The sequence below is a fragment of the Ixodes scapularis genome, unplaced genomic scaffold, assembly GCF_016920785.2.
Source record: "Ixodes scapularis isolate PalLabHiFi unplaced genomic scaffold, ASM1692078v2 PGA_scaffold4__175_contigs__length_147842914, whole genome shotgun sequence".
In the NCBI taxonomy this organism is placed as follows: domain Eukaryota; kingdom Metazoa; phylum Arthropoda; class Arachnida; order Ixodida; family Ixodidae; genus Ixodes; species Ixodes scapularis.
The window spans coordinates 103,575,455-103,595,365 of NW_024609879.1; the positions used below are offsets into that span (position 1 = coordinate 103,575,455).

The following is a 19,911-nucleotide window of genomic DNA, read 5'->3' on the forward strand; positions in this document are numbered from 1 at the left end:
TCATCTGTGAAGTCCTCATTTGCTCCTGTCGCTCATATTTTCTCAAGTGTTTTTTTGTTGTTTTTTATCTCTAATTTCTAAAATGCCGATTCCGCGCAGCGTCGCCATGCGCTTTCATTCCGCAGCTGTCATCGAGGGGGGCAGTGGACGGAAGATTAGAGTGTCTTTCTTGGGACCATACTTGTACCTAGTTATTGCGACGTTTTGCGACGAGATAACAAATAGGCACGCTGGTGTCATCTCTGATGTGATCGTGGAGCTGCATTTTACTAAAGCGAAGGTTTTGCAAGTATTCGCGAGGTCAAATGACCATCTCCCATGAACTGGTCATTAACAGTACTGTGAAAAGTATTTCGAGCCAAGGCAAACTGATGCGCGAAAAACAAGAAAATATAAAAAGAGCAGCAAGCGTTCTATGGCTACCCTATGGATGGCGCCCGTGTGTCCTCTCGTGGTCAGAGATTTTTTGAGCTTACAAGGCACATGGTCAAAAGAAGTCGCAAGCGTGTGAATGACTCAGCCTTTGGCTCAGCCTGAATGGGCGTCTGGTATCTTCGCTGTAAATGAGAAGTTTATCCAGCGCAGAAGGAAGGCTCGCTGATACTGATACACGGCTGCACGCCGGTGCGATGCTCGTCCGGATAGAATAGGGCTACGCAGCGCTAGTTTATCAAATGACAGAATCATACTCACTGGGTAAGAAATATTACTACGTCAGCAGCGTCATGTACTGTTCCACGCTTCAACAGACCCGGCGACTTCATTAGAAAGCTGGCTTTAACTACAGGAACCGTTCGCGGATGCTGTTCTCGTATAAGTGTCTCAACAACAGAAGGCGCCTGTAAAAACATGAAGCACATGCACAAAAAAACACCATATTTTTCTGGAAGAAAAAAAGACGGAGCGCCAGTGATTGTAATTAATGAGCTAAGAGGTTTCTCACGCTATACACGCCAATGAGCCTCATGTGAATTCCTGGGTACTCCAGTGCCTCAAGTCGAAGGGCAACCTGCAATCAAACAAACAAAATTGCCTCAGTCATTTTGATAGTAGACCCGGGAAGCAGAGAACGCCCCTTGCATGTTTTATGCGTCCGTTATGATTTGCTATGTTCGGTTGCGGGGAGCTCTAGGCGGTTTCAGACAAGTTTAAACTTCTTTTGTGTCACGAACATGTATTAATAAAGAGAAGCTTTAATGAGTGCGTGTGGGGCCTTGCATTTTTGGTGTTCTTAGTTTGCAAGGAGTGTCTTGCGGTAAGTCAAGTAATTACGAAGAGGGGAGGTTTATTCGCATCTTAACGCTGGAATTTTTTCCGAAGCTTTGACTTCATACGCACGCACCGCTAGCCCTTGGTACAATATGATTCACACAGTGAGGTGATGAGTTGACGTGGGACAGCCACTCTTCTTCATTCGAAAACCAGCTGCGTGCGCCAACGGTCACCTGCGGACTGAGCATGCTGGACACACTCGCGCCGCCAACAGCCCTGGAATTGATTCCAGGAATAAGTTCCAGGCTTCCTTTCTTTTCAACACTTCTCTCTCTCTCTCTCTCTCGCCTGCGGACTCTGCGGAGCTCAAGTTCGTCTGCATCTTTTGCAGGGGTTGGGGTGACGTCAGAACGCCGGGCTCTGATTGGCTCTGATTGAAAGATAGTTAGTAGACCTCAAGGCAGCATATGCTTTGAGGTTTACCCACTATCCTTTAATAAGAGCCAATCAGAGCCCGGCGTTCTGACGTCACCACCAGAGGTCGGCATTTTAGGTCGCCCTCACTCACCCTCACCCTCACAGCCACACTCACCTAAGCCCCTCACTCACCCTCACCCTCACAGCTACACTCACCTTCAGCCCCTCACTCACCCTCACCCCCACAGTCACACTCACCTTCAGCCCTTCACTCACCCTCACTGAACCTCACGGCCCTCACGCACTCACCGCCCTCACGCCCCTGACGACCCTCACGGCCCTCACGGCCCTCACGCCCCTCACCGCCCTCACGGCCCTCACGCCCTTCACTCACTCATGGCCCTGACGACACTCACCGCCCTCACGCCACTCACCGCCCTCACGGCCCTCACCGCCCTCACGGCCCTCACGGCCCTCACGCACTCATAGCCCTCACGCCACTCACCGCCCTCACGGCCCTCACCGCCCTCATGGCCCTCACCGCCCTCACGGCCCTCACGGCCCTCACGCACTCAAGCCCTCACGCCACTCACCGCCCTCACGGCCCTCACCGCCCTCACCGCCCTCACGGCCCTCACCGCCCTCACGGCCCTCACGCCATTCACCACCCTCACGCCACTCACCGCCCTCACGCCACTCACCGCCCTCACGCCCGTCACCGCCCGTGCGGCCCTCACACCCCTCACGCCCCTCACGCACTCATGGCCCTCACGCCACTCAGGCCAGCTTCAGATGGGGCAATTTCGCCCAGAAACTTTACGTCGCAACACCAGCAACACGGGCCGCCCGCGATCACACGCAGCAACCAATTGCTGCAATTTGCCATCGTCATCATAACATTTTATTTTTCTTGTACTATTTAGACACAATTACGCGTTATAAACGTGTTTTTATGCATTTAAACCTCGTTAAGAATACTAATGCACCTTTCTGAAACAGTTTATTTCCAAAAAAACGATCGATTTCAAACCAGAACCAAGTCATTCGGTGTCATCATCACTGGCACGAGGTATCACGTGAAAATTTTGCGTCCCTGATTGGATGCAGCCGCTTCAAACGTATTCGAATTGCTCCGAGTTGCTTGCTTATTTCGAGCCGGACCTGATCTCAGCGATTCGAGTCGATCTAGGGAAAGCTAGAGAACAACCCGCCATTAACACCAAAATTGCTGAGAAAGATGCTCGATCTGAAGGGCGCCTCACGCACTCATGGCCCTCACACACCTCATGCACTCACCGCCCTCACGGCCCTCACGCCCCTCACTCACTCACCACCCTCACACCACTCACGCACTCATGGCCCTCACGCCACTCACCGCCCTCACGCCCCTCACGCACTCATGGCCCTCACCGCCCTCACGGCCCTCACTCACTCACCACCCTCACAGCACTCACGCACTCATGGCCCTCATGCCACTCACCGCCCTCACGCACTCATGACCCTCATACCCCTCACCGCCATCACCGCCCTCATAACCCTCATGGCCCTCACGGCCCTCACCGCCCTCACGGCCCTCACCGCCCTCACGGCCCTCACGGCCCTCACCACCCTCACGGCCCTCACCGCCCTCACAGCCCTCACGGCCCTCACTCACCCTCACACTCATGAATTTTCCTGGTTCAGAAACTCACTCACCCTCACCTCACCTGTGAAGATGAGGGTGAGTGAGGGTGAGTGAGGGCCCTCATGAGTGAGGTTTGCCGAGGTATGGTCACCACAACCCGTGCAAAAAAAAGCAGACGAACTTGAGCTTCGGATACTCCGTTTCACATCAAGTCCTACCGCAGCCGATCCTACAATTCAATAGAGCCAATCAAGAAATGACAAAAGTGCCATCTTCATGGCGCTCTTCACCCTTTGAGCGTTTGGCATCACCGACCAAACCAATCGCGCACAATGAACGCGCCGTACGCGTGATTGCTATGGTCGCTGATCGCGAAGGCACAAAGACGGCAATTGCAGTGAAGTTGCAGTTTCCGCCTCGCTTGATTGGCTCCATCTGATCCTATAGCGTCGGCGGCGGTCGGACTTTGTGCGAAACGGACTTCGGAATCGCTATCAGGATGTTCAGGCGATAGCGTTTTCTTCTGTCATGGACTAGCCTTCACACTTCTTTGAGTTGACCAAAGTGCCTTTCCCACGATATCAGCAAAACTGTAGATGACTGGCAACAATAATTTTTAGCACCAGGGTAGCTCAATGTGTCTCTGATCTAAAGCGCAACTAATTTCGCGACTCGTAGCGAAGCCCTTTCCTACGGAGGCGTTTCGGTATCTGAAATATGTCTTTAAAACTCTGAAGATCCGCCGTTTGTAGGCTGGGATCGTACAAGCGTATAATCAAAATTAAGTATAAGTTAGTTATTTTTGAAGAGCGGAGAAGAAAACCAATCAACAAAAAACTCACAGATTGGCCGTACAGGATCAGGTATGTCAGTGGGTCCTCCCTGACTGGGCCGGCAAATATCGTGTTCAAGAGGTGAGCTCCGGCCACAATAATTGCCTGCATAGTGACATCTGAAAAAAAAGTAATAACGTGTGTTTTCTGTGAACTACATGACGGGCAGGTTTGTCGACCTTTTGCGTAACTCGCGCGTTTGTTTTTCCGCCAAATTCACCCACGTGCTTTTGTTTTCCCACCACTTTAGAACTACTAATATTGGCGTCCCCCAGGGCTCCATTCTTGGACCTCTGTTGTTCCTAATATATATTAACGACCTTCCTCAGTGCATTAATTTTTCTGGCTGTTTACTATACGCTGACGATACTACCATCTTTACTTCCGATAACAGCCTTGACTCATTGTTACTCAAAACTAACGCTGACGCTGCCAATGTTGCTAACTGGCGTCGGCGTAATATACTGAACATTAACGCTTCTAAATCTACTTTTGTCATTTTCACATCAACCAACAAAATCGTTCCAGGGCTTCCATCGGTTCACTTAAACTCTAATGTATTGACGGCTGCAAGCCACGTTGTATTTCTTGGGGTTGAATTAGACACTCATTTAAAATTCCACAGGCATATTAACTCCTTAACTAGAAAAGCAGCATTCGGCATAAGAGCATTAATCAAAGTACGCGCCTTTTTCCACATCGATACGTTCATTTCCCTCTACTACGCATTTATACATAGTCATCTTAACTACAGCATATCTTCGTGGGGAAATACTTATCGCACACATTTGTCTCCATTGCAGCACGTCCAAAATGAAGCATTTCGTATCATTCCGTTTAGTCACTTTTCATCTGATATTTCTTGGTTTTTTCGTGCTTTTAATATTTTATATGTTAGCAATTTAAATAAACATACCCTCGGGTTACTTGTGTATAGTTTCGTGAACGGCAAACTCGCTCTAACACTTCTTAACGATAATCAGTTTCCACAGCATAAGATAATTCGATTCGCATTTCATCATAACTTGTTATTGCCTAAGCCTAGGACTAACTATGGTAAATTTACCACCAACTTCTCAGCCACGGCTGTGTGGAATTCATTACCTTTAGCCATCAATCAATCACAATCAATTCACGTGTTTAAGCAGAAACTTCGCATATTTCTTCAGTCCTTTTAGTCATACAATGCTGTCATGACGTCATTGTGTATCTCTCTTTTTGATAATTGCCGTTTTGTCTCTCATATTATTGTAATTAGTACTGCATTTCACTTATTCTCAAAATTGATTTGCAATTCCAACTGTTATAACCTTGCTCTGTTTATTCAGTGTTATTTTATTTATAAGTTTATAATTATTATGAGTGTTTAACTTACTGTTATTTTGTTCATTTTATATCACTGTAATTAGTTCTGTGTTTCATTTATTCATGTCATAATTTATTTTCTATTCTGACTGCTGTAAAGTTGTTTTAATATTATTGCTACCATCAACAGAAGGTCCCTTTCCAGTCTCTGACTCTGGGACCTCCTTCTGTAATATTTCTAATGTATTTACCTTTGATCTACGCACAACAAAACCAACCATGAAACCAACCATAAACCAGCCTCAACCAATTACAGCGCATTTGGCTGCCTCATCATCGCTCGTTCCCTTGGGCGTTCACTATGTTGTCTCTTTGATTGGCGGGCCCCTCCTACGAAGTGACAAGCGTGAGCGCAATTAGCCAAACAATACGTTGGATTGGTCATGGATAGACATAATGAAAGATAGCGCAGAATAGACGGAAGAATACTTGTCCTTCTCCTGTGTCTTTCTCTTTGACCCGTCTATTTAGCGTTGTGTTGATTGTTATGAAGAACTTAATCCTCAACTAAAAAGCGAAATTAGAAATCACGCGGTTGTGACGTGCTTGGGCACCTGAAGCGATGAATGCAAGCTTCCACCCTGATTTTTAAGCATACTATAGAACTTGTCATTCTTAAGTCATGATAAGTGCCGTCACGGTACTCATTGGCCACGAACGCAAATTCAAATATTCGTCGACTGATTGTTTGCGAGCGCATACGTCCGACATTCATATTAAAAATAGCGCAGAAAAGACGGGGCAAAAAGACGAAGAAGCACGCAGGACAAGCGCTAACTGGCAACTAAAATTTATTGAATGCTTCCAACTTTGCTATCGCCGTGCACGCGCTTCATCTCGTCTCAACAAAAAACATGGCGTACCTCCAAATCAGCAGATACAGCCCGCCCACCGCCCGTTCAAAAAGCCGGCAAAACAGCTACATCAGCCCACCGCACACTCCGAACGAGGAAAGGAAAAAGCGCCGCGTTAATATTTACAAGTTATATAGTGTTAATGAAACTGTACTCTTTCGGCTGCATATACACCGATGCGACGCTTATGCAAACGTCTTTGTCACAAGCATGTATTTTTGCCGCCTCCAGCAACTCTCGTTCCAAACTTCCTTTGTTGCGTCCCTTCACATGCGCACCGTCCAGCGTGGGGGAAAAACCACAAGTTTTACAAGGCCCCGGCAAGTGGGAACCGTAATTCTTGCCAAGAGAAGCCGCATGCTCTCGAAGTCTATCATTTAAGCAACGTCCCGTCTGGCCTATGTAAACACGACCACACGTTGAAGGAATCTTGTAAACCACTTCAGTGGCACAAGGCACAAACTTTGGGACGTGTTTCTTGCTGCAAACGGGTTTCTTCACTTTCGGCCCGCTCACCATAGCGCACAATTTTGACAATCTGCATGGGGCAGTGAAAACAACGTCCACGTCGAACTTAGACGCTAGCCTTTTCAGATTGTGTGGCACCTTATGAATGTAAGGTAGCACTACAAAATTCTTTGGTTTCCTCTTGGGTACAACGGATGAGCTTTTCAACTTTTTTAGAAGGGATTCCGCAACTCCCTGTATTAGAACCGAGGGGAAACCGGAGTGTTCCAAGCGAAGTGTCTGAAGGTCAAAACTGTCACAACATGCGGACAGCACTTCAGCAGTGCCGACCGGAGGCTCAGCAAGGCGATACCACTCTTTATCAATTTAACGTGGGCTGAGTCAAAAGCCAAAAGTACCTTTTCTTGTGCGTGGCCTGCACATCCAGCACACAAGGTCAAGGGAGTTAAAAGACAACCGGACATCTAAAAACTGTAAAAATCCTTCCAACTAAAGTTCGTAGGTAAAATGTAAATGCTTAGGAGATCTGCTAAAAACCTCCAGAGTATTCTCGACTAAAGAGACCAGGCTGTGCTCTGTAGGAACACTAACAAAAATAATAAAATCGTCAACGTACCTACAAACCTTCACAACGGGGGTGTCAGCCAACTCATGCAAAACCGAGTGGTGAAAATCAGCAAGAAAAATCTCACGTAGTACAGGCGCCACACTAGACCCGATACAAATGCCACGCCTTTGCACATGCACCTTGTCCTCAAAGCAAACACGCGTTGAGTTTAGGTAGCAGTCCAACACGTCCAGGAAAGCATCAGCCGTAACCCCGCACGCATTTTGAAATGCAAGAACGCCCGATGTCTCAATCAGTTCCCGAACAGCAACTAGAAGTTCGTCGTGTGGAACCGAATAAAACAATTCCCCAACGTCCAAGCAGAAAGCGTTTTTGACTCCGGGTAGGCCCTCCCGTAGTACGTCGATGAGGTGTTCCGAACTGCTCACCTTGTATGGGTCTTCTGGAATGAGGTTACTCAGGTGCAGCTGCAGAAACCTGCTCGCCTGGGCGGTACGCCGTGTTAGCGGTACGCCGTGTTTTTGTTGAGACGAGACTAAGCGCGTGCACGGCGATAGCAAAGTTGGCAGCATTCAATAAATTTGGGTTGCCAGTTAGCGCTTGTCCTGCGTGTTTCTTCTTTTTTTTTTTGTCCCGTCTTTTTTGCGATATTTTTAATATAAATGTCCAGTACCCAATTGCCCAGCAGACTAAGCTTTTACATACGTCCGAGTTACGCAGGGCTCGTGTCCAGTGCGTGAGCTGGGTTCGGCTGACGCGCTTGTTTACCGCGGATGCATCACTGTGAAAAGACGGAGAGCTTTCGAAAAAAATAAGGTACGAAATAGTCACATATATTTTCGAATTTTAGTACCGAAAAGCAAACGTTAGGTTTTTTTACGTTCGTGTACTAGATTTATTTTGGCGTACTAAACAATATGCGATTATTGAAATCCCCATTTTTCCGAGCCGAAAATTAATTTAATGGCCTCTTAAAGCTGAAACAAAGTATTCGCGGTGAGAAGCTCGCTAGGGGCGCTCCTGTTCTCCTCATTATAAATAGTGCACATGCCACACACGCGGTTATATTTTAATTTTTATAGTGCGTATCAGCTTAGCTTGGCGCGTGCTTGAACCAGCAGAGGACGTTGAAGTATCCTCACTCTGGGTTGTAGAAAACTTTTATCAGGCAGCGAGGCGAGTCCGAAACTTTTTGCCGCAAATAGGGCCTTCCACGTAGAAGCACCATCTCATTGTCTGCAACCCGACTACTTTACAATCTGCAAGACGCCGACCTTTCTGCAGCTGCTTGCCTCTATCAACTCCTCTACGTTTCCTGTTATGACCCCGCGTTAAAAAAATTGAAAAGGGGGAATAGAAAATGTCGATTCATATTCCTCAGAAAGAATCAAATGTCGGTTGCGCTTTGGCAGCCTTGCCTCCGGAAAGCAGTTTAAGGTCGCCGACTACCGAAAGAGTGCTTTATTAACGCACCAATATTTAAAAAGGTTGAAATCTTTTATTCTCCTTGTGCCACTTATAGTTTATCTAGAAAAAAAAGAATAAAAGATAGAAAACGGCTTATAGCACAGATAGACATCCTTTTCAAAAGCCTAGGCTAGTCAGAGGCAGCCTTAAAGGCTCCAATATTTCTCCTTTAATGGCGGTGATTAGCTCCTAATTGACTCAGTGGAGCCCCCATAGGCCTTCGTTTGTGACGCAACAATTAAGATTTGCCTCGCCATGACGTCATGAACCGTAATTGTGGCTACTTATCATAAGCTGCTAATTTTACGCTTGAAATGCGTGTAAAAAGCACGATGGAAATTTTGAGTCATCACATTTTATAGAAACACCGTAAAAGTTGACAGTCTGACGTTTTTATTTCCGTCAATTAAAGCAAAATAAATAAATTAAAGGCGTTATTGGTGACACGATCAGATCCGTATATGCTGGAAGAGTTAGACATTGTTTTGAAGATACCAACTGGCTAGGAAACGCGACCAGAGATCTGGCACCCAAATGTTTCCCCCGCCGTATTGCGTTAAATGCGCATGCGTGTCGCCGCCATTACTTTCGTTCAGAGGGGACTAGACGTAGTGCACGATACGGCTCGTTCCGTCTCATACTCTGCACGCGCAAAGCTCCAGCGAGGTCGTTGCACGTACAAAGACTAAAAACCCTGCCCTACTCACTTGAAAATTTGTCCTTGGGCCAGTGGTGATGCTTGAATCGCCAATCTAAAAAAATAAATAATAAAAACAATTAAAACTGGGTTACTTTTTACTGTTTTCTCAGAAGACGCTCTATAGTTCATATACAGTATTCTGAACAGTGTTGTGAGAAACATGGATACGACTGGGGGGATCGGTAGACGAGTGGGCTAGCGCACACTGGAACGCACACCCGCTCGGAGCATGCGTGCGGCGAAAGCTCGCGCTGCAGAACAAAGGGATCCTGTGTTCAATCCCCGCCCCTGCCCGTTTTGATCTGAATGAGCATCGTACGGGCGTGCGGTCGTGTATCACTATTTAGTGTTGCACGTTAAGGACCTCAGGCTAGCGGTTGTACTGCACTGACCTGGGAAACTCGTCGCCCGTTGAGGCAGAAAAAGTTCTAGGCTATATAAACATACCATAGCCTCTTCTATACTCACAAAGCTTGGCAGTTCGACGACGGAGCCATAGAGTGCCCGGTTGCAGATTTGGAGCACGAGGATTTGTTAGCACAGAGCATTTCTCGGGAAGCCTGTAGTTAGCGCACAGCTTTTGCAGCGGCGAGTACCCGAAACATGGTTTTCAAACCCGACGAGAAAAGAAGCGGTAGCACGAGGAACGGGAGGAGCACGAGCGGACATTCCATTGCCCGGGACAAGTGTGTTTTGGCGTCTCGCAGCAGCGGGGCGCCCGTTACATTCCTCTCCTCTCACCCGTTGTCTGCCGCTCTACCTTTTCACTTTCGGCGGCCGCGTCTCGTGGCGATCTGCCAGGCTTTGTCAGTATAGGCCTTTCGGATGTTTACAAAATCACAGTCCGGCGTGCAATCTTCACAGCCCAGCACGTGTGTGTTCGTTGCTTCGGAAAGTGAGCAAAGCACTCGCCATACGCACGAGCGCTCAAAATGGCACCGGCCACAAGCTCTTTTGGAAAGGTCTATAGAGGAGGAGGCTATGAACATACTGTAGGAAATCGCGTACCGCCGCGGATTCGCCGTTTCCCACGTGCTCCCTCAACAACCCGAGTCCAGCCTGGTTCTTTCACGGGAGCGGGATTCCGCTCCCAGTTTATTGGTACTACAAAACACAACGCTACAATACACTCAATCTGCTTCCGGCGATCCGTAGCCTGCGCAACACGTCCTCGAGGTGACGAAGGTGGTCCTCGAAAGTTTCCGAGTACACAATGATGTCGTCCAGGTACGCGAGCGCGTGCTGCCACTTGGCATCTCCGAGCACCCCGTCGATCAACCGCTGAAATGTCATCGGTGCACCTGTTAATCCGAACGGCATCCGAGTGAACTCGAACAAGCTTCGGTGACAAACGAATGCAGTTTTGCTTTCGTCGCCCGGGCTCATCTCCACTTGGAGGTAGCCTTTGCTTGCGTCGAGGGTAGTGAAATACTTCGCCTTCCCCAGATTCTAGATGATTTCTTCGATGCTCGGAAATAAATACGCATCTTTTACCGTCACCGCGTTCAAGCGCCGATAATCGACGCAGAGTCTAGATGTTCCGTTCTTCTTGGGCACCAAAACCACCGGGAATCCCCAGGGTCCTGATGACCGGCGAATGATTCCCGACTTCAGGAGCTCATCGACTGCGGCATCTATCGCTTTTCGCTTCGCCCGGCTCACAGGACGCGGATTGGACTTTCAAGGGCGCGCGTCCCCAGTTTGAATGCGATGTCGCACCTGCTTAGTGCAGCCCGGCTGTTCGGTGAACATTTCGTCAAAGTTCTGCAGCAAAGCCGCCAACCTCTCTCGCTCTGGTCGGGACAGTCCATCGGCGTTGGCCAAACGGTGGCCCATTCCGTCGCAGTGCTCGGCGGAGCTCGGAGTTGGGTGACTCATGGGCATGGCGTGGTCGCCGTGGTCGCGTTCGGTTCTTTCCTGTTCTGTCGCTTTTCCCAGCGCTGCCGCCATGGCCCCTATGGAGCGCTCTCGGAAACTTGAAAGGGGTGCATGTGCCCCCTCTCGGTACCCGCCACTTGCCAAGTCAATGATGATGCCGGTGTGGGACAGGAAATCCCGTCCCAGAATGAAGGGCACTGTCAGCCCGGAAAAATGGACGAACCGCTGTCTCTGCGCGCGTTGATTCCAACGTACCACGAGACGCACTGCTCCCCTCGAAGTCGTCAACCCACAAGCCAACTGGAAAGTGGTCTCCCCATGCCTCACCCGAACGGACTTCTGTTGGAGATGCCTGAGGACCTCGTCCCCAATTAGCGACGCACTAGCCCCGCTATCCAGAAGAGCTGCGAACTCCTTTCCCGCCACCGTCAGGGAAATAAATGGGGCCGCGGTGCTTGTCGCTGTTCCGACTCGATACGCCGTCGGCACGCACACGGTCGCTGGGGTGTCGGGGACCCGCTCGTTGGTCTGTTTCGCCGCCGATAACTTTATCGGCGGCCTCCTCCGTTTCCCGGAATCTCCCTTGTGCAGTCGCGCCTATAGTGCCCGATTTCGTTGCACCGAAAGCAGCGGCCTCGCCAACCTGGGATAGGATTCTCGCCAGTGGGACGTCCGATGCGCTCACCCCTTTGTGGCAGCGGCTCGGTGGCAGCCTACTCCTGGGCTGCGGCGATCCGTGGTGCGCCGGTCGGCCGGAATTCCGTCGCGTGGACGGCCGCGCTCCCTCCTCGGCGCGATCCTGGCTCCAAGGCGTCATCCGTGAGCTCCCATGCAGGGATTCCCGCTCGGCTCCCCGCTGGCCTCCGCCATTGCGGCCTCCCCCCGTCGATACCCACGTGGCACCGGCCCCTGCCACGCGCATCGGGGTTCGAGTGTGTCGATTGGTGCTGGGGGAAGGTGGTACTTGAGCTCCGCCAGTATGTCGGCCTGAACTCTGCGCGCCTTTTGTGCGAGCTCACTCAGACTTCCGAATAGGCGCCCACGCAGATACCGCGAAGAGGTGGGATGCGCCCGCTCGACCTGCTCCTGGTTCTTAGCATTCGGATCGGCGATCTGCAGGAGTTCCTGCATTGCCCGCAGGTACTCTCCGAAGGGCTCAGCGGGAGCCTGCGTTCTTTCCTCCAGTTCCCTGCGCATTTTTGGCAGGTAGTCTGCCGGCAAGAACTCTTGTCGGAAGAGGGCCGTGAACTCGTCGAGAGTTCCGGCTGACTTGCCCACAAGGCGATATGCCACCTGGCTGCTGGGCCTACAAGAGCCACCGGCAGAACCCTGCCTAGCGTCTCCTTCTCGGTCAGGCCGGTAGCTTTCAGATATCGCTGGATTTCCAGCAAGAAGTCGGTCGCGCTCAGAGCTCGATCGCTGTGTCCGCTGTACTCCGGCACCAGAATGCGGATGAGGGTTTTTGGCGGCGGCGTTTCCCTCTGCGTGCTCTGTAAAGCCTGAGCGAACGCCGCAACCAACGCCGTGGATTCACGGGACATCTCCGTGCTTCGCGGCACAGACAATACTGGCGATACCGTCGGCGTTTCCGGACTCAGCACTACGGTCATCTCCGCGGCGTTCCCCTCCGCCAACCCCGAGAGCCGTCGCTCTTTTTCCGCTTGTGTCGTCGCGACGTCCGCCAAAAACATTAAATCTGTTAGCGCGAAATTACCCGCGGCCATCCCGAACACTTGTTTGGACGTGTCCTTTCCACCTTCGCAGTGCCGCGGTATAGACCCGCCAACCAGGGGGACCGCGCCGCGTGAACTTTCACGCAGTGGCGTCGACGGACGTTGCGACCCTAATTACGGCTCGCCTGCCCCAACGTTGATGCGCCATTTGTAGGAAATCGCGTACCGCCGCCGATTCGCCGTTTCCCACGTGGTCCGTCAACAACCCGAGTCCAGCCTGGTTCTTTCACGGGAGCGGGATTCCGCTCCCAGTTTATTGGTACAACAAAACACAACGCTACAAAACACTCAATCTAAACTACAAATACAAGCTACATTACACAAATATTTACAAACGCACGTTAAGCCTAAAGCTAAACACAAAGAAGGCCCCCAGGCCTCGTGTCCCTCGATACCCGTGATCCGGTCGATCCGGTCGCCACTCATCTGCCTAGCTGCGTCTCAATCTCGTCCGGAGTTCTCAGAGGCCTCTCGCCCCCTGCCCCACCGAGTACATATCTATCGATGGGCGAGGAGGTTTCTCCTCACCCGCCACGGGGGCGCCTGCAGCGCCCTCCAGTGCCTAGGAGAGAAAGCGGCGCGTCGGGAGCCGAATTCGAGATCCCGATCGACCCCGCGGCGACACGATTATGTGATCGTGTATGAGGCGAAGCAGCTACGCAGCTGCCTGACGGCCAGAGATTGGCAGAACGGTTTGATGGGCGCCCTCGTGAATGCACGGTGCGCCATAATACGCACAACCCAATTTTTAGAAATCTCCGTACAATCTCTTTTTTTCTTCATTTCGTTATTAACTGCCGAAGAAACTACAAGAAAGGGAAGCAGACCAACCTTACAATGAAAACATGAAGAAAAAAAAACAATGAAAAAAAAATTATGGCAACGGAGGGTAGAACTCAAAATTTCCTTGAGCGTTACAAAAACGATCCACGCTCAGTGTTTGGCAGCGGAAACCACGTAGTTTTGTTTAAACGCTACTTTATATTTGAGGTCGGTCACCGACCCCCTTGCCACGGGGACTCTGCAGTCCTGCGTCGATTAAAGCACCCCTATCCTGGGAAACGTGGCGTCGTTCATTGTTGAGGCAATGCTCGAGACACGAGCCGCGAACCACTTCTAGGAAGAGCATGGCGTTGATTGATTGATTGAGTGATTGAAGTCCTTTAATGACAAGGATGGCTCGAGGCCGCAGTGCGGAAGAAGGGGGGGGGGGAAGGGTAGTAGAGCCGGTTTGGTCATTTCAACATGTCGGGGGTGTACTAGGGCAGTCTACTCGCGGTACACCGCTCGGTATAAGCCACTGATTTTTCCATGATCTGCGACCGCCTTTTCGGCATCATCATCTGTTTGTATATAGCAGTAAGGGCTGCAAGAGAGGTCACTTGTATGTCGTCGATGCGGTCTCGGCCCCGTGCGAAGGCAGGACAGTACTTTATGAGATGCAACAAATCTGCGCGGCACTGTTGGAGACAGTGGCTGCATCTTGGTGCAGCCACTGTCTCAAAGTCTTGGTGGCTGATACAGGTGGCGGCTGACACTTACTGACTATGTGTGGTGTGAAGGCCGCGTTCGCGATGACTTTGTTTATTAAAACTTCTTGCTGCCTAGAAAGTCCTTTGATGACAGGCGTCTGGGGTGTAGCTTCCATAATACGCTGTTCGCTACCGGTCTTGATGGAGGTACGAATGAAGTGCATGTAGGCTATATGCCTGTTCAAGGGTGTTTCGGTCGGATCCAGGTGATAGGGTGTCTGGAGTGTGGATTGTCGGGGTGCGGGGTGGCGTAAGTGTGGTCCGTCCCACGTGCCTGTACGGCTGCTGCATGCGCCGCAGCATTACCCCCGTCATGCGCTGTATGTCCTGGGGTCCAGAGTATGTTTACCTCTACTCCGAATTCTTGAAGCATCTGCAGTCTTTTTCTAATTTGATTCGTTATGGCGTCTTCCGTGGTGGAGGAGGATAGTTCCTGCACCTCTGCGAAGGAGTCGGTTAAGAGGCGATATTGGTGTCGGAGGGTCACGTCTCTGTCAGTGAAGGATGTGTGCTGTACGTCCTCCAGTGCTCCCCAAAGGGTGAGTAGTTCCGCATCGAGTACGGTGCCCCGTGGAAGAGCACATGAGTGCTGTTCTTCCTTGTATGCGAGGGTCGGTGTCGCAGATCCAGGCCATGCTGACTCTGTCGTTTCTTGCCGTTGCGTCTGTATAGACGTTGATAACGTTGTCTGCACTGCTGGCGTGCCGGCAGCTTCGGCTACGCCTAGCCTCTGCGGCCAATCTGAGTTTGAAATTAGTTCAGTGCTGCGCTGCGCCGCCATGATCTTCCCAAGGGCTGAACGTTGCGCGTACCTCGTGCATCGACGGACCTTTCGCCACTTTTGAAACATTAAGGGTCTTTAGCGTCGATGACTGCGACTGCGGAGCCTGCGACAGTGTTGGTGGGTGCTCCGTGACGTTCTCCCCGGCTAAGGCAGGTCCGTCAGGAGCAGTCGTGTTGGCTGGCCACAATACCAGCCCGTCACGTTGACCGGTATTAGTTGGAATTTGGTTGAGGGCTCTTCGCTTGCGCCGGACACCCTCTCTTGTGTCTCTGACCCAGTAGGACCTGGGCGTGTCCGCTTGACGGAGGACCTCCCCTGGACATTTGAGGTCCTTCGCCCACTCGATCGATCCCGGACTCAGTTTGGGTAGCCGTCGAGCTGCATGTTGGCGGTCGAAGTGAGCCCGTTGGCACTCTGACTTGACGGTCGCGTCTTGCCACGACGTTGTTGTTGACTTGGCCAGGAGTCAAAAGATCTGGGCACACCGGGACATGTATCCGCAAACGACGTCGCCCCATGAAGAGCTCGGCAGGACTCCGCCCTGTCGGACCCGGGGTATCCCGGTACGCGAGTACAGCCAAGTACGGGTCCTCTGCTTACTCAAGCAGACTCTTCATAGTCTACACCGTGCGCTCGGCCGCTCCGTTCACCTGAGGAAGACGAGGGCCGCTTGTAGTGTTCTGGAAACCGTAGTTCCGGGCAAACTCTGCATAAGCATCACAGGAGAACCAGGGTCCATTGTCGCTTACTACCGTTGCAGGTATCCCATGGCAGGCGAATAGGCTCTTCAGACGTTCGATGACAGCCTCAGCTTTCGTTGATGATAGATAGATAGGAGATCTCGGGAAAGCGAGACTTGTAGTCAACACAGAGCAAATACTGCTTTCCTCGTAGATGAGACTAATCCAGCCCAACCATTTGCCATGACAGAGATTGCGTCACCGTTGGCATGAGAGGCTCGGCGTTTTGTTGACGTAACTTCGCGCGCACATCGCAATTACTGAGAACTCGTCTCAGCCCGCACGACAGGCCTAGCCACTAGACAGTTTCATTCGCGCGCTGCCTGCATTGTCCAATTCCCTGATGTCCCTCGTCTAGTCGGCTGAGCATCTCCTTCCTCAGACAACCAGGAATAAGGAGGCGCGGGTTCCATAGTGCACAGAGCCTTCGCATTGGGACAGGCTTGCTCTGTACTGCCAAAAGAGCGACACGTCGAGAGGAAGTCTGGACTTTAATGGCCATCCGTTCATGCAGTACTCCCGAAGCATCTTGAAAACTTTGTCTCCCTCTTGGTCTCTTCGACTAGATGCAGAGTGCTGCTTCGGAGCCCCATCACTGCTCCAACAGTGAACTACTGAACCTCAGTACACGTCAGTATCTCCGCTCGCTCTTCCTCACTCATCGGAGCCCTTGACAGAGTATCAGCCTGTCGCGATGCTCTTGCCAGGAACATACTGCACTCTGCAGCTGAATCGCATCAGACGGATGCGGAAGTAAATTGTAGAAGAATCTGGAGTTGGGCAAGTTGGTACATCTTAGATTCGAAAGCGCCAGAAAACAAGGACAACAGAAGGAACGGACGAAACGAAGCGCATCGTTTCGTCTATTCCTTCTGTTGTCCTTGTTTTCTGGCGCTTTTCGAATCTAAGCATGCGGAAGCGCTGGGTATACGAGGAGTGAGCACATCTAGTACAGACTTTCCCAAGAGCGTCAGCAAAGGTTGATCGGTCTGGAACGTCGCCATTAGGCCCCGCAAAAAGTCTTGAAACCGCTCTGTTCTCCCGGTCAAAACCGATGCTCATTTTCCACCTCAGCGTACCGGGTTTAAGTCGGGGTAAGGAACCGTGATGCGAAGGCTACAGCTCTTTTCTTCCTATCGGGTTGGACTTGAAGCAAAACTGTCCCTAATAGAGGTGAAGAGTGTGGTGGAGTAAAAACGGTCAATTGGAGTGATTAACGTAGTCAGCTCTTGGCACGAGGGAGAGAGACGGATTTGGTGGAACCCAGAATTAGCATTTAACTTCGAAAACACTGCCGGCGCCCCCAGCTGGCCAAGTGTTTCGTCCACAGTTGGAAGGATATAGCGTTCCCGTCGGACGAATCTGTTGAGGTGAGTGAAGTCGATGCAGACCCTGACGTCTCCGGTAGGTTTCAAGACCGGAACAATCCCAGCACACCAGTCGGTCGAACCTTCAACTGGGCGAATGAAGCCTAGATTCACCATCTTTCTAAGTTCTTTAACGACTGTACCTCTCAAAGGAATGGTCACGCGACTTGCAATGCTCAGCGAGTAGGGCCAACACCACCTAGAGGGGACGGCGAGAACACGCGCCTCCAATGACGTCAAGGCAGCAGGCTGACGTGCTCTGCGCTATAGAGCTGAGCTGAAGGCTTCGCGCGTAGTTTTTACGTCGTAGAAACGTGTATTTGCGCACTATTCAGTGTTTCTGAGCTAACATGAGAGATGTGAACGCCGAGTGATTTAAACAACAAATGTTAAAACGGAAGAAAATGATTACAACCTGCAATTATTGTAGTAAAATACAAGAAAGTGATTACCTTGAGACAGATGTGATATTTTTTACAGCGGTAAACTGGGTGGTCCAATTATCTCTGAACGACATGGGAGTTGTATAAGAAGGAATCCCCATGAAATGGCAATAATTGAACTAGCGGGACCAGATAAAATGAACTACAGTAACAATCGGATAAATGATGAAGAGGCATTAATTTCATTTCATCTTAATCATCCCAAATGCATCCGAAAGCGCATTACATCAGGGGGATTGAAAAATGAAACACAAGAAAGTATTTCAACATAAAAAAATCACCAACAAGCAAAAATCACACACACACACACACAAACGCTTATTGGCATGTTATTGTTATGATGCCGTTTTACAAATCAAGTATCACAGTTAGACAAATTGATTCACTTGTTTTTAAATCATTCAATTAATCTGTCTTCATTTTTGGCCTTATAGCCACCGGTGCCCCATACAAAAGCTGCCAAAGGCAACTTAACGGGTCTGGGGCCTGTTTGAAATTTGGCAGCAGAACTAATTAAAAAAAAAAAAAAAACACGCAGGTAAAATAGTTTAGAATACCAAAATAAAAATACCATTATTTACCAAAATACCAAGGTCGCACACAAGCGCACACACCAGAAAAATATACGCACAGCTTCGGTTTCTAACATTTTACGAAAAAAATAAAATTCTATACCGCTCAGTTACAATATTAATGCCGCGCGCAGGGTCACGGACTTGTAGAACGTTCTCGTTTATTCTTGCTGCGGACATAACTATCGTTTATCCCTGCTTTTGTTGTTCTAAAAAGTGCTTGTTCATTCTCGCCCCGAGCGCGCTACGCTCGAACCTTCTCCGCCGAATCTTCGAGATAGTGACTCACTCTAGATAAGAGGCCACCCGCGACCTTGTCGAGTCAGTTTCGCCTCAGCGTTCGATCCTGCTGCTTCGCCGCCTTTGACGCCAGCGACGCTCTGGTGTTATCTTTCGTTTTCCTTTTGTTTTTAGGCACAAGTTCGCCCCATTAAAAGTTCAGTTTACTCAGTTATTCACCGCCTCATCACTTGTCATTCGTGACATTTTGGTGGAGGTGCGGGGTACCGCATGCCTGTGCAGCGTTCCCCTCCAAGAGGTCGCAGTGCAAGTCCGGTTCCAAGCTTAGTGAGAAGACCACTCCCCGCGGAACCCGAAACTCGGACCAGCCGGCGCATCAAGGGAGAGGACCCTGAATATGGTTTGCTACTGGACAAGCCCAAGCCGAAGAAGACGACGATCGCCAACCAGGCGCAGGTCCCGGCCGCTCCTGCCGTCGTATACCTGCCCGTCGCACCCAAAACTCCGACGCCGTTCCACGGAGACGCACACGAGGACACCGAGGACCGGCTGCAACACTATGAACGGGTGGCCCGCCATAACGGGTGATCAGCCAAGCACTGCTTGCAGAACCTTTACTTTTCGATGGAAGGAACTGCGAGGCATTGGTTGGAAAACCACGAGGCTTATTTGACGTCGTGGGAGGTGTGCAGGCAAGAATTGAAGAAGACGTTTGTCTGCCAACACCGACGTGAGAGGGCCGAAGATCTCCTGCGAACAAGAACCCAAGACCTACATGAGAGCGTCACCATCTTCGTTGAGGATGTTCTCCGCCTGAGCGCCCGCGCCGATCCTCAGGCTACCGAGGAGAAGAAACTGCACCACTTGATGAGGGGTGTGAAAAGTTAGATATTCGGCGGCCTCATTCGCAATCCCCCGACAACCGTCGACGGGTTTGTCACGGAGGCGACGAATATGGAACGGGCCCTACAAGCACGCGCCAGACACTACCAGCGACACCCCGGCGTAACCACTCTGGCGACATCCGGATCCGACCTTGGCACCATCCTCCCCGGCATCCGTGAAATTATTCGTGAAGTCGTCCAGGAGGAACTCAAAAAGCTCCTGCCCGCTG

The 19,911-nt window shown here is 50.6% G+C and overlaps 1 protein-coding gene across 1 annotated transcript in view; it reads right to left on the bottom strand.

The window, feature by feature from the left end:
* The window catches only part of LOC115315313, a 93,591-nt gene that overhangs the window by 47,794 nt on the left and 25,886 nt on the right, over positions 1-19,911 (bottom strand). Inside the window, exons 6-9 of the mRNA XM_040213168.1 lie at positions 9,516-9,560; positions 4,096-4,205; positions 944-1,009; positions 694-839 (exon numbers count right to left, since the gene is read on the bottom strand). Of these exons, the coding sequence (XP_040069102.1) occupies positions 694-839; positions 944-1,009; positions 4,096-4,205; positions 9,516-9,560 (367 nt within the window). The remainder of the gene's footprint in view (positions 1-693; positions 840-943; positions 1,010-4,095; positions 4,206-9,515; positions 9,561-19,911) is intronic.